Raw genomic sequence first — 15,167 nt, forward strand, 5'->3', positions numbered from 1 at the left:
ATTACCTCTCAGGAGTTTCTTCCATCAGAGGCTCGGAGCTTCTGTTGTGGTGCTCTTTCTGCTCATCGATCAGCTTAACTTGCAGACTCCGCTGGAGTCGCCATGTTCCTCCTGGCTGAAGTGCCGTTTCCAGGCAACAAGGACGCTATCAAATGTCATGGGAAAGCGCATTCCACCGCGCAGGTCTATGACGAAGCTCTCAAACCACAACTCCCATCATGCTTCGTTCAGTTTTTGCCCTCACGTTGCACGGTCTCGTGGGTCTTGTAGTTTTTTTTGTGGCTTCCTTTTTTAGCCAAGTCGCGGGAGAAAACTACACGAGTAAACATCTGGAACGAACATGACATGAAAAACGAAAAAAAGGACTAATGCGTTTTTTTGTGGTTTTTTTGCCTTTCAGCCATGATACGTCAAAAGTCTAACGACGCCCATATGTGAACGGAGTGATCTGCCGGCATTAGTACGTGAGAGGACAACATTGTGAGACTTAATTTAAAAACCATACACTTTTTCTGATTCGGTTAGTAATCATTGTTATGTATACATATCCACGTGTCTTTTTTAAAAATTTGGTAACCTTTTATATAAGAATCATTATTTATTGTTACAGATAACAAATAGCGCGTAGTTCCCTATTATCGGTACATATTGTAATGTATGAAAACAATATTTAGCTTTTATGTCTTTCATTTCGTCGTCGTCCTACAGAGGTATGCCCTTTAAAGATGGCTGTTGTGCATAAAACGCTCTCGCTATTATAGGCTCGCAGCTTCGATTGCCTGACCTCGGCGTCATCCAAATAAAGCCGCCGTAATGAAAAGGTGAATGTAAGTATTTCTTGACACGCTAAAGTCGCTGAATGTTATATTGGTGTTTAGAATAGAGTACCGTATTATTTATATATATAGTATGTTCGTGCTTCCTAACTTTGGAATAAACATATATTTGAATGCCTATTTTTTTTATTTTTTTTAACGAGATTTCGTTCTTGACGTTGTACTTTGGCTTCACTAACGGGCTCCGTTTCCTGTACAGTCCTGTGGTTCCGTTAAGATGCACGGACACTGTCTCTCTCACAGGACTGCTCGGCTCCACCCACTAGTGCTACGTCAGCCTCCTAATCCACCAATGAGCGACGCACAAGTCGAGGAACTGGAGGGGGCAGACAGTTGGCTTATTTCAAGATGTCGTCGAGAAGCGGAAAGAACGGGCTCCTGGAGAAAGTAATGAGCTGGGGGCGCAGCGCGGGGTCTGGGGGTGAGGGGAGGTAGAGTCTTTGCAGCTACTCCCGGAGAGGCATGCTCTGCAGCGTCCTCAAGTGGAAGGGGATTGGAACCAAGCTCTCTATTCTTCGGTGCGGCTGTATCCCTGCTGTGCCTCCTCGTAGTTCCTACCCACAGGGCGCCCCTACGGGCGGGGGTTATGGTCCCAGGGGAGCCCTTGCGGATTGCTAGGGGGGAGCTGGGATTACAGTTATACAGACTTCCATGCAATGGCCATAGCGGGGATCGCAGCTGTCCAGTTGTAAATGTGCTTTGGGATTTTGGCTATCTGCTGAACTAATGGCAAGTACATTTCAGTTGATTCCAGCTGTGTCTTAACTGGGGACCGGCCTCTTGTGGTTTCTGTTAGTGCATTATTTAACAATGTCATTGTTTTTAAGACGAACGCAGTTTGTTCAGCTGCCAATCCATATGCTGCACCTGAGTCCCGTGAAACCTATTTGTAACCGGTCAATTGACAGGTTTGAGCACGAAATCTCTTCCTAAACCCTCTACCTTAAAGTGCATCGGACTGATATTCTTAGAAGTGGAAGGGGGTACTAAAGTAGAGCATTTTGGAACTGGCTAACCGTTCTGAAAGGTCTTTCCTTTATTTCCAAAGTCACAAATTAAAACGCGAAAATTGTTGTTTTCGGAAAGTACCCTTCTACTAATTAATCGTTTGCTGCCAACCAGTAGCTTTAGCTATACAGAGAATATGCTTCTGACGAGACAGTTTAAATCACGTGGATCCAGTAAGTGCAGTTTTTAGTTTGACTTGTCTATCGCGTAAAGATTTTGCCACGTAACACAGTTGGAGTACCAGCAGTACAGCCCTTGAGTGGATGTGTTAGCGTTCAGAAGAAAGGGAGCTCCTTGTAGTTGAAATGTTACAGAAAATGACTACAAAGGCATATTTGCCTTTTTGGCTAATAATTCCACCTGGACACCCTCCTTTTTGCCTCTAAACATTGGCTGTTGGAGCTGCGCACGTTGACCCACCAATTAGTACATTATAAGCAGAATTTAAATATTTCCAATCGTTTTGATGAACACTTCTACCTGACCATTTCACTGCACATCCAGTCATTCTGAAAATTCGTTTGGATGCACCAATTTGTTGAGTTTGAAAGGCTCAGCCAAATTTCCATTTCCATTTAAAGATTTACAATTACTGTTTTAATATTGCATGCTCCTTCTTGCCAATGTAGGAGTGGGAAGAGATACGGGGAGGACGACTCCCATAAACATGGTTGTGCTTCATTCAGCCTTAACACTTCTGTAATGCAGATGTGCCGTGTGGTCCTCCATGGGGCCACAACCACGAGAGCCAGATTCATCAAGTTATTGGTGGGTCGTATGCATGGTCCTATGAGCTACATGAGACCATGTACCTGATTTCCAATTTAAAAGATACCGAATCAGCTACACTTTGCCAATGTTCTGATATATGCATAAACTTCTAAAGTATTAATCTTTGTATAGCACCCACGCTACCATAACTAGAACCCAGACCGCAGGGAACAATACCCATAAATCAGTGGGGGTCTAAATTTCGCTGGTGTTATGCAATGAGGTTGCTTCATCTGAGGAGGACATGTCACAGCCGTGGCAGTTGAATGGGTCTGCGTTCTAGTCAAAGCAGACATAGAAACTTTGCTAAATATGCATACTATAAGCATAGGATACAAGATGTAATTTTAATCCGAGAAACATAGTGGAATATGTTGTCATTGTGGAAATGTAGAGTTTGGCCAATTCAGCTAATCCAGTTATGGGTAATGTTTATTGAAAATGGAAACATCTATATTATTCCATTATATCCTTCCTGGTTTGCACCATGATAGCCAAAAATAAAACGAGTGCATGGAGTCCACAAATTATGTGTTCCAGTCGGCTCCCCAGCCTTTATTCAATATACCTGTTCATCTACAAACGCTACATTCATATCTATTGACTTGGTGTCTCAGTAAAGCAGCAGTGAGGCTCAAACGATTCAAAAGCTCACATTGAAAAAAGTGTGCATTTGTAAATATTCTTTAATACCTTACGTACATTCACACAGAGTGACAAATGAAAAGATTGCTTTACCTAGGTGTGGACCCTTATGTTATTTCTACATGGACATCTTATCAAATTAATATTATTGATATGTTAAATGCATGCATGTATGAAAGTTAAAGATGCACCATTGTTAAATACCTGTGGATTTCCGTCCAAGAATCTGAGGTTTCGGATTGTGTTAATATTCGGTCAGGGCACTGGAGCACATTCTTGAGTGAGAGCAACGCCAAAAAAGTTAGGTATTATTACACATGGTTATTAAAGAAACTTTTAAAATCCCAGTTTCCCTATGGTGAAATCACTTCTATCTTTTACACATATTTAGTTAGGTGTTTTAAAATGACACATTGGCAGGATTTTAAAACCAAGGGAAGATGAGCTTTGTTGGATTGTGTTTGAAAGGGAAACACATTTGTTTCTAGGGTAGTTGTTTAATGTGATAATGGTAACACTCTGTTGAGTGTCTTGAAACGATACCTCTGACACCCCGGCAGCCTGCTTACATGCTAATTAACCTAACCCATTTGGTCTTTCAGAAGGCAGATCGAAGAACCTGGAGGTGAAAGGGTTTTTTGTCATCTTCCCAAGCTGTCTTGTCCTCTGTTACATCTTCTTGGGCACACATTACATAGGGACCCTCTATTCTTTGGGAGGGCAGGCCAGATTTAGCAAGCCCCATGCATAAGTTACCAACGGCCACCATTAACTGGTGCCTACAGCCCTGCCTCATGTCTTTGCTGAGTCAAGGGGACTGATCAGTGGCAGAAGCCTGCTCTATGGAATACGGTCTGTCAGTGCCTTACCCACCTTTCTCATCATCCTGTCACAGCATTAAGTGTTAACTCAAGATTGATTATACGTCAGGTTGTTTGAAAATAAAGTTGCTTACAATTTCTTATATTAAACACAACCGAGTCAGGAGGCTTTGAAGGCATAGCCAGTACATCGTCCATGGATAATCATATGAACAGAACTGACTGCCTATTGTGTATGAGAAGGAATACAATGGGTAAGGCCCTCACCCACCTGGTAGGTGGCATGCTCCATCCACTGAACCAGAGCATCTAGCCACCAGTTACTAATGCCAATGGATTAATAGAGAACTTATGAGGGCTTTTATTAAAAAAAGAAAAAAAATGTTTTCGGAATTTTCAATTATGCCACTCTTTAAATAATGTAGGTGCGAGGGTCCCACTAGCGGAACTCAACATTTTTTTTATCTATACAACCTTCTGAAGAGGTTTGTGGCATTCATGAAGACGAGGTCACCCTCTCTGCTCTAATAAATATAAAAAATTGAAAACGTGTTATTTACAAACTGCTTCTGATAAAGTGTACTCAAATATGTCATGTATGTTCTTCAGTCGTTGAGCACAGTGTGTATGTAAAAGAAAAGGCACCTGACAACGTTTAGTTCCCAAACATGTCATGGCATTAAAAAACAGCCAAACTATTGTGTTGCATCACATGTGAAGGACTCCAAGGTGAAGGAATGATATGCTTCCTACACTCCAATTGCAAAGTGCACGTTCACGCTTGTTATTTTCTCTTACACTAGATTATGACCTTTTTTGACACCCTCAGAGCTGGAGTATTGGATCCGGGCTCTAATGGATATCTTTACCAGCTGTAATCCTTCCCATAAACAATAGGTCGTTAGTTCTGCTGTGGTCATATAACATTTCTGACAGCCTGTGATGACTCTTGTTTGTTAATGCACTGTAATCAAGGAAAACATCTTGATGTAAAAGATTGGTTTCCTGGCTGAAACGCCTCATGAAAATGTGTCTTTATGTAAAGACTTTTTATTTAAAAGGAAAGAGCAAGAGAAAAGTGGTCCTAGTTGCAATCTCCCAAATACAATCACAAATATGGTGCCAGAATTAACTTCCAGAATAGACAGGGGGGAAATCAAAGATTTTGGAGTCGACCCCTCACCCACTTAATAGTGGCATGTTTCATCATCGGCTCTTATCGACGCCCTGCTACAACTAGGGCGGATTCAACCAAAAAAAGTGGCAGTTTTTATATAAATCATAGCTGTATTTGTGGCAGGGGTCCAGAAGATAAGAGATAACAATGTCTCCAGGTATACCTGAGGAAATGTCCTTTAATAGGTGGGTACCCTAGACATAACTAAAAACAGAGTACGGGTTTATTGTTGAGTATCAAGGTCTCAAAAACCCTTTTTAAAGCCAACCTGTTTCAGCCTGCCTTTAAAGCCTACATGAGTTTTAGGAAGCTTGTGGCCTTACCTTATCCTGTGGAGGACAGACCTGCTTGTATGGCAATACAGTGGCTTTGCTTGTTTCTTGTTTTTAAATTATGTTGTAGTAAACGTCAAGGTTTGTATTGTCTGTCTAAATTCTAGATGATTACCAATCATCCATTTTCTTCAGGAGTGTGTTCCAGAACTAGCATGTCTATACAGAGCATGGTCTCCCTACTAATAGTGTAATTTTAAAATGGCTGCTTAGCATGGGAGCAAAGCTGAATGTTGCGCTTCTCTATTGACATTTTTGTCTGAGTATGATTAAGAACTGGTGGGTGTTTGCCAGAAAAAGGCATAATTTAAGACCCTGATGCCAGTTGAATCAACTAGGAAGGAATTTGACTTCTGCTACATCAGAAACGTTTTGAAGCTATGTTCCTTGATCTATAGTGCCAAAAGTTATCTCTACGTATAAGTGGGTGGATGTTCTTGCCCACATCAGCCACTTCTAAGGTGTGTCTTCTGTATCCTGAGCAATAACAGGATTCAGAGGTTTCAGTTGTTACGGTTAACTTTGAATATTGTGAAACAACAATTTAAGGATTTCTTGTATATCCGGTGGATCTTTGCAATGTGTCTAGTTCCTGGTGAAGAAAGGGCAGAGTACTGGTGATAATGACCCTCTTTGAAGTGGCCACAATGATTAATTTAACCTTTAATGAAGGGCTGGTTATTGATGCGTGTAATGACCTCATACATTTCTGAATCCATCGGTATGGATGGATCATGTTGTGTCATTATGGTTGGGTCTTTTTTGTGGTGCTGTATATTTCATTTACTGTTGTTGCAGACGTCTTAAGATCAAGGCCCAGGATATGTTTGACTTCTGGTATTCAATGTCTTCTTGCCCTTGTTTTTAATTCCCTCTCTTTTACACATGACCAGTACTTCTATATTCTCATAGCAATGTTTGATGCAGTGGATCTCTGTACGCTTTTAAAATCGACTTTAAAATTAATTTTACCCACTCTCGTCGTCCGCTTTTTTTTAATTTATTTTTTTGGGGCAGGTTTATTTATCGGGAACTTAACCTGAAGGTATTGGAGTGCTTTACGTGAGCTCCAGTTACATTACTCAAAGACACTCGTTCATTTTTTCAGAGGAGAGGGGTTAGGAATGGGGATATTGTGGTTTGCCCAGAATCACAGGATGTTGAACTGACCCGGGACTCAAACCTGGTTCCCCACCGCCAAAGTCGGCAGCTCTCACCGTTACACCACATCCTCTTTGTCAGTGTTTCTCTCTCCCACACATCTACCAGTTGGCAGGCCTCAACGTTTTGTCTTGGGTCTGGTATGTTATTTTCTTTTGGAATATGATCTCCTCTTGCTCTCCTGCTGCCCCTATGGTAATTGTGTACATCAGGTTTGAACCCGTTCACATGCCATGTCCAAACACAATTATAAAATTACCTCAACCATTGCACTGGATAGCACTCTGTTCCCTCATGCAGAGTTCCTCCCCAAGAGAAGTGGTTTACTTCTCAGACTCCATCACTCCCACTTTCCTAACCTCTCCCATTGCTTTTCCTTTCGACACCCTAAGCCTCTGCCCGGAACCTAGGGATACAGCTTAGCTAGCTTAACCACAGAATGTGGCTTGTGTTCTAAGTCACTTCCACAGCACCCACCAGCAGCTTCCAGTGGCTCAGTGGGAGCTCCATTTTCACATAATGTTAGTGGACCTGACAATAACTGAGTTTGATGTGGTGCTGGTGCCTTTCTGTTTTTTAATATTGATCTAGACCAAGGGGTGACACTTAATATTGATATACACACCTGATTAACACCTTGGCTGCTAATGGTTTTCCACTCCTGTGCTGATCCTTAGTGAACCCCATTGTTCATGACGAGCTCAGCTCGTCATAAGCACAGCTCAACCGTGCCTCATGACGAGCTGAGCTCGTCATGAGCAGCGAAGGGGTTAAAAAGGGTATATACTAGATTGATGCCCCAATTTGAGATTGGTATACTATTCTTACATAACAAAGTTGCACTATCTGTTCTTTTGATTGTTTGCAAATGTCTTCCAGATTCTCTGACTCTTCTTCTTTTGTTGTTGTTTTTTTTTCTCCCAATTTATTTTAAGGCGATTTCTATAAACAAAACACATATATAGCAGCGTATAAATGAGCAATCTAGTATCATTACAGGAAATTCTCTATTCCTCAGTCTTGGTTCCAATGGCTAATAACAGTTTTACTGGACTCCTCCTTTAACCCCACGTGTATACATTTTGAAATCTGTAGCTGCCCTCCACCTACGACCACAAATTTTCATCTTTTGCAATGTAGTTGAACCGTTGTTGCCTAGCATACAGGCTTTGGACGGAAGGTTCCATGCAAAGAAGCTAAGTTTTCGTACAGTTGGGTAGTGCAGTATGTTTTCTTTTGTATGCTAGTCATAGACAGAATCTGCCGGACAGGTTGATGTCAAGGCCTGTTTCGTTACTCTGTTGTGAAATGTCAAAAAAGGAAAATGGCAAATGTGATAAATCACCCTTGAAAGACGGGTAGTTTGGCAGCTATTTTGTCTCCTCCCTCAACCCTAATGCACCATGTGTTTTGCAATCAAAATCTTTCACTCTCCTCTCGTGTTCCAGTGGAAGATCGATGACAAACCGGTGAAAATTGACAAGTGGGACGGATCTGCTGTGAAGAACTCCCTGGATGATTCTGCCAAAAAGGTAATGCCTGAAAAGGCTAATAAGGATATGAGAGTGGCCCTGATGGGAATGTTTATCTCCATTTTTATAATTGAAAATAATACTCTTAAATGGAATCGGAAGGGGTGGATTAATGTCGCTGTAGATTAAAGTTGTGAGCTCTGCGGATGTACAGTTTGTGTTGTCACTCCGCTGCACAACTTCCCTCCAGCTTACAGTTGCTCAGCATAACGCATTGTGTCACATAGCAGCCAAGCTGTGATCCTATATTTAATGTGTAATGAACCCTTGTGAGCCACGAGTGCTCATGTTTTACTGAAGATTCTTTGGTTTTAGATGTTTGCTTATCAAAGGAATATAATGAGGGAACTGCAAATCGCAGGATTGCGATCTAGGGGATAAAAAGGCAGCAATGTGTGTCCAAGGGTCACTATGCTGTACTTAAATGACTTGGTATTCTGTAATTCCTCACCCACAAATTGGATACCATTGCATTTTACTCACAAGTTAAATGTTGGAGACGTTGAAACATTTTATGTGGCAAACTGAATATTGAAGAGCGATAGTGTGAAAGGGTAAAATGAGAGTTGACCTTGCTGAATGTATTTGGCAGTGCTCTCACGTTAAGGATAGTTAAAGCAATCTTGAAAAAATGTTATCAAGGAGGGCAGGTAATTCTGCTCATGACAATGCACTATCTCCTGGAAACAGTATGTGAGTTGTGGACACTGATTTCTGTTAATAAGCTTCGGTTTCTTCGAAAAAATATTATTTTGCTGTCTAGCAGACTTGCTCCTATTGTGGCTTATAACAACAACTTACAATCTGCTTTGGCCCAAACCATTGCTTACCCTTGTTGTCGCTCTTAAATGCTTGCTTTTTATCCAGTGTTTCTTTAGGGCTCGGGCTCTGCGTACACTGCGCATGCAGTGTCTCGCAGCGAGAGTCCTATTCCAGGCGCTTTGAAATGGACCTTAAAATTCCACATAGCTCGTGCGTGTGGATTTCCAAGGTCCATTTTCATAGGCCTTCGCGTGCGTGCTGTTTTTAAACAGAACACGCAATAGGCCATAGGCGGTCGCGTAGCTCCGCCTATGGCCTATTGGTGTCTGTTACGCGCACCAGAGGCCATATGTTTTGAATTATCGTGGCTTGACAGCTGCGGTAATTTTAAAACATATGCTCGCAGTGGCGCGCGTGCACCACTCGCGGGCTTTTTGCTGCTGTCAGTACCCGCGTCGCTCTGCTCTCGCCCCCTTCCGGTCTTGTTTCTCAGCCGCCTTGAGGGAGGGAGCCTCTGTTCTTTGCTACAGCATGTCGCAGCCCTTTCCAAGATGCACAAGTCTTGTCAGCTTCAATCTCCGTACCTTCACTGGTCCGCCGAGGCTCCTGCCAGGAATCGCGGGGCCATACGTCACGCGGGGTCTAGGTTAGAAAATGGCCCCTCGGTGGCCTTTGTGTCAGGGGAGCTGTTGCCTAACCACGTTCCCCCCCGCCTTCTGCTCACTCTGCCATCTCTTCCAAATGCTCCCAGTGAATGCTAATCTTTTCTCCCACACTCTAGAATAGCGGGGTGACATCACGAGGGGAATGTGTGCGGGGATGAAAGGAGCCCCCTCCCCTGGTAACATGACTCCGCGCTGGGACCGAACCCCCCATATGCCATCTCTAAGGAGGGAGCATGTCGGCGCACAATCGCGGGGCTCGCTATCCCATGAGACCCTGCTATTCATGCCTCGCGCACTGCTTTATCCGCGTGCACTCTGCTCCCGCCGCCGCGCAGAATACACGAGTTCGGCCTCACCATTTTCAGCTTTAGAAGCTGCTGTAGACAATCCGACCGGGCACCCAACCAGGGCTGCTGTGCTAGGAAGCATTTAAAAAGCGCACGTCTACAGCACATTTGCACTCATAACATTGTGTCTTGTGGTAACAGCAGTTACCAAGCGTACAGTCATAAGGGGATTTTCTGGAAAATTGTGCAGTTCTATTTCACCCCCTTTGTTTTCACAGGAGGCCCCACCCATTGCAAGTGTAAGAAACAATTTTGTCTGCTGTGGGGTGAAATGAGGTTGGGCGTGGTCAGCTAGAGGCACACTACTTAATGGATCTGCTTCTCACGCAAGTGTTTGCTGTGTGTCCTGCTTGTATGTATCAGGGGTGGTGGCATGTGATGCGCTTATACCTACCTACAGAAGGTGAGACGGGTCTCTGCAGCTGCTCTCCTCACCTGCTGCTGCTGTTCTGCTGCAAATGAGGAGGGTGCAGATTGGCATGGCCTGCAGTACTGCTTTTCAGCTAATAGGGTTTACAAGAAGGGGAGTTCCGACACATTTCTCGGCCTTCAGTTCAATCAGCGGATTCAGGTGCTCCACATTACTCCAGTATGCTTGGACATGTTTGCGCTGGTCATCCTTCATTGTTTGAGTATGCAGGGTGATCAGTATGTGAGTATTCATGGTGATCAGTATGTGGGTGTCCATAGCCAGCAGAGTGTGAGTATGCAGGGCGAGCAGAGTGTGAGTATGCAGGGCGAGCAGAGTGTGAGTATGCAGGGCGAGCAGAGTGTGAGCATGCAGGGCGAGCAGAGTGTGTGAGCATGCAGGGCGAGCAGAGTGTGTGAGCATGCAGGGCGAGCAGAGTGTGTGAGCATGCAGGGCGAGCAGAGTGTGTGAGCATGCAGGGCGAGCAGAGTGTGTGAGCATGCAGGGCGAGCAGAGTGTGTGAGCATGCAGGGCGAGCAGAGTGTGTGAGCATGCAGGGCGAGCAGAGTGTGTGAGCATGCAGGGCGAGCAGAGTGTGTGAGCATGCAGGGCGAGCAGAGTGTGTGAGCATGCAGGGCGAGCAGAGTGTGTGAGCATGCAGGGCGAGCAGAGTGTGTGAGCATGCAGGGCGAGCAGAGTGTGTGAGCATGCAGGGCGAGCAGAGTGTGTGAGCATGCAGGGCGAGCAGAGTGTGTGAGTATGCAGGGCGAGCATGCTTTCACCAGGTACACACACACCACCAGCCATTACTGCATGCTTTCACCAGGCACACACACACCACCAGCCATTACTGCACGCTTTCATCAGGCACACACACACCAGCAACCATCAATGCACGCTTTCACCAGGCATACACACACCACCAGCCGTCAGTACACGCTTTCACCAGGCACACTGCACCAGCCGTCAGTGCACGCTTTCACCAGGCACACTGCACCAGCCGTAAGTGCACGCTTTCACCAGGCACACTGCACCAGCCGTAAGTGCACACTTCCACCAGGCGCACACACCACCAGCCATCAGTGCACAATTTCTACAGGCACACACACCACCAGCCATCAGTACACACATCAATTGTTAATGCATCCACAATTGAGTATTGTAGCAATCGCAGTATTGCGCACTTTACATTTAAACAGTCATCTAAAGCCCAGCATGCCACCATTGCTACAATTCCAATCCAGCCCACATAATTCCACTACACACCACATGCATACACTCAATAACACATGGCGAAAAGACATTGCCATTTACAATGCCATTTGCTCTAACTTAAAATAAATCCGAGACCTATTGCATTTCCAATGCTTGTTTTTGATGTTCATTTTGTTTGTCTTTCCCCTGGAGCATAGCCTTTTTTTTCATTCTCCATTGGAGTGCATGTATTTACTTGCTTGCTCCGACGTGTGATGTCCCCCCCCCCCCCCCACCCCCCCCCAATGTGCTGTTACTTCCTAATCGCCCCTCTCCACCTTCAACCTCATCAATTGCTTGCCCCACCCCTCCCTGGTTCTTTACTTAATTGTTTAGGACCTTCTCTTGCTCACCTTTAAGCACCTCTGTTGCTCCCTTGCCCTCTAGCCAGTCCCCCATTGCTACACCCAACCCGCTCCTCTGTTTATACCTAGAGATCCAACCCTGGGCCCCACACATTAAATGTATTGTTAACTAAAAATCTCTGAGGAAACAAGGTGCTGTAGTGCAGGGTAAAGTGAAATGCGCAGAGCATAGTGTGGCGAGGTGTGAAAAAAATAATTCAATAGAAATATAAAAAATATCTGTCTGACACTGGAACGGGCCTAGATCTTATTATGCTCCGATACAATTGTATAACGGTCCAATCAGAGCGGAGAAGGGGCAGTGCGCTTTGACCTTCGCGTCAAACTGCGCAGAGGTCATCCTCAGGATGGTGTCTAGGACACCTATAAGATAGCAACCTAATAACAGATGGGTAAAAATCCCAAATGAAAGAGCTACCATGTTCCTTAACATGTGTGAGTAAACCTGACCGTAATCTTGTTGTATGTGATGCGTATCGTGAAGCGCCTTAAACAAATGATGTTCCTTCTTCGGGCAATAAGTAAATTAACCATGGCCTTCAGAGGGGAGAAAAAGCGTACTTTATTTCTGCTGTCTATCTGCCTGGAGGCTAATTGAAAGTGATCATTCAACTGCTCTGAAGGCCGTGGTTAGTTACATTTTATTTTCTCAACACATTGGAAAACTGACAGTTAAGATGAGACGCTCCATAGGGAAAAAAGTATTTTCGCTTTCAGGTCAGAGGAGGGCAATATGTCCACGAACATAACTTTAGCATTTGCTCAATATAGTGCCATAGTACACATTCATGCATCTAGTCTGCTTATTTCACCCTATTTGTGAAAGGTTTGGGAAATACCTGCGGGCGGAGGGGATTATCTTGTATTCGTTAGCAAAGGTGCCATACAGAATGGTACCAATGTTACAAAGTAGCAATACCTCAAAATGCCTGCCTTTTGCATCATCCTTCAGTGGCCTGGGTGCAAGGAGAAATTGTTCAGTGAGATTAGCATGCAGAATGTCCCAAAAATCAGGGATCCCAATGTTACCCAGAGCCCCAAAAAGATTACAACATTCCACCCAACTTGGAGACTGATTCAGTGTTTCCAGATGTCACTGTGCTAAATTAGTGCGCCACTGGTTGTCCAGAGGTCTTTGTTTGGATCATCAGACACAGTTCTGGAGAGGAGATCAACCAGTGCCCTATTTTATTAATTGATAATACTGATGCAGCTGACCTTGTATGCCGACAAGGGTGCCACGTTCACTGGATCTTACCTCTAACACAGCCTGTTATAGTTGAATCTCATGTTGGCATGGACACTCGCAGAATCTGGGCTTCTCACTGGAACTCCTGGTTCACCGGTTAGATATGGAATTTAATGTTTGGGTGTAATTTATCATTTATAATGCTCTATCATCGAAACTGTAAGGACTACAGAGGCAGTTCCCATGGTTGTGTAAACTGGGCAACTCTTCTTGGCCACGGGATCCTACATAAGACCTAGGATGAAGAGGAAACACCTTCTTGTTGCTTTTGGGATGGCAGTCTAGTGGTACATGGTCCCAGAAAATTTGAGATAGTAGAGGGAGAGTTTGTGATGGTGCAGGGTTACTGCATTTGGAATTCTTGTTACCCACGATGTTGCAGAAGTTCTTTTGTTGCTTCTGGCTGTCTGCTGGCATATCTATGTTGGGTCTTCATGGTCCTTGGTCCTCCTACTGCCTTGGAACATTCTCCATACAGGCTCCATTCTGCCAGACTTTGTTGTTTGTCTTCCTCACGAGGTGCCTTTCCCTTTCCACACTGGGCATTTCAGCTACTTCCAAGGTGGGTCACATTAGCAAAGTTTTGTCCCCATGGTCCTGGGCCTAATCTTAGTCATGAAGTGAACTTCAGCACAGTGCCTTGTTCCTCGCAACCATGCCTTTGTGCGGGTGCCACGGAGCGTTTCCTTGAAGTCAAAATAAAATATAAGTTATTGGCTCCAAGAAGCCAGTATTTATTCTACTTTCGACTGATGGTAAATCACACAACATTAATTTCCATCAGAATAAATTAATTCTCAATCAACCTTTGCACTTTGGAAATGTCAGACATCCCCGGAAGATTGCATCCTCACTAACTTACTTCTTTGGCATTGCAGTGCAGTAGATAGTCTTGAAATTCTCAGTCAGTGTGTCCCTGGTAAAGGACAAGCAGCCCAGTTCCTCCACTGTTAGGGGAGACTTGGCACCAGTCCACGGAGTCAGCCATGACACAGTATGTTGGTTGTTGTGTCCATTCAAATGAGAGCCACCTAAGGGAGAACCAACATTTTGGGCAAAATTCAATATTGCTGAGCCGCGGCTTGGCAGCCTCATAGTTGGAGAACTCCATCCGGTACTCTCGGATTCTTCATAATCCTATGTTGAGCCAAGAAAAAACATGTCTGCGATCTCCTGGTAACTGATTCCTCCAGAGCACTGTTTGCTGCTGGAAAAACACACCCTGTGCAGTCTACAGCAGAAACGGTGAATATTGGTCGGATGAGTGGAGGCGGGATCACCCCCATCGGCATCATTGTCTTCTGACCAAGTTGGTTAGCACTCCGGCACCAGCGATGAGTGCTGAGCGGCAGGTGCGACTGTCCCTACGATGCATCGACCTACTACTGATGAGTGGGCTAACCTCTAAAGATGCCCAGCCGTTGAGCCTTATGACGCCAAAGTGAAGCAACCCTGGATGATTTGCCCTGCGTGGCCCAGTGAGGTTAGGGCTGCTGGGTGCCTGGGGACTGGCACTGTTTTCAGATGGTACCTATCATTGGTTACTTACCATATGCCACTGCAGGGTGGCAGCCAGGCCTGGAGGTGACAGGAGTGTCACCCAAAGTAAATAAATGAGCCGCAGGAGTTGTAGTGGCTTCGGAGCGCTTGATGGTGTCCGAGGGCTGGATTGGACTGATCCCTCTCAGTGGGTCGATTGGCAGCTCGAGCCTGAATGGCATGCAGGCGAGTGAGTGACTGTGGAGCTAATCATGGGCCCCTCCTAGTTGAGCTTTGACTTGGTGGGGGGTGTCCCCTCCGACTCTTCTTTCTGCGGTGTGTGCCTGTGGGCCA

At 44.8% G+C, this 15,167-nt stretch overlaps 1 protein-coding gene across 2 annotated transcripts in view; it reads left to right on the plus strand.

Annotated features, from left to right (window-relative positions):
* The first annotated feature begins 1,108 nt into the window (after positions 1 to 1,108).
* SPCS2 (signal peptidase complex subunit 2) overlaps positions 1,109 to 15,167 on the plus strand; it is a 38,065-nt gene continuing 24,006 nt past the window's right edge. The window contains exons 1-2 of one of the 2 annotated variants that reach the window (XM_086933816.1): positions 1,109 to 1,223; positions 8,200 to 8,283. In XM_086933816.1, coding sequence (XP_086789942.1) covers positions 1,185 to 1,223; positions 8,200 to 8,283 — 123 coding nt within the window. In that variant the 5' untranslated portion in view covers positions 1,109 to 1,184. The remainder of the gene's footprint in view (positions 1,224 to 8,199; positions 8,284 to 15,167) is intronic. The other variant, XM_086933817.1, reaches the window with a different exon arrangement.

Source organism: Lissotriton vulgaris, chromosome 8 (genome assembly GCF_964263255.1).
Source record: "Lissotriton vulgaris chromosome 8, aLisVul1.2, whole genome shotgun sequence".
NCBI lineage: Eukaryota > Metazoa > Chordata > Amphibia > Caudata > Salamandridae > Lissotriton > Lissotriton vulgaris.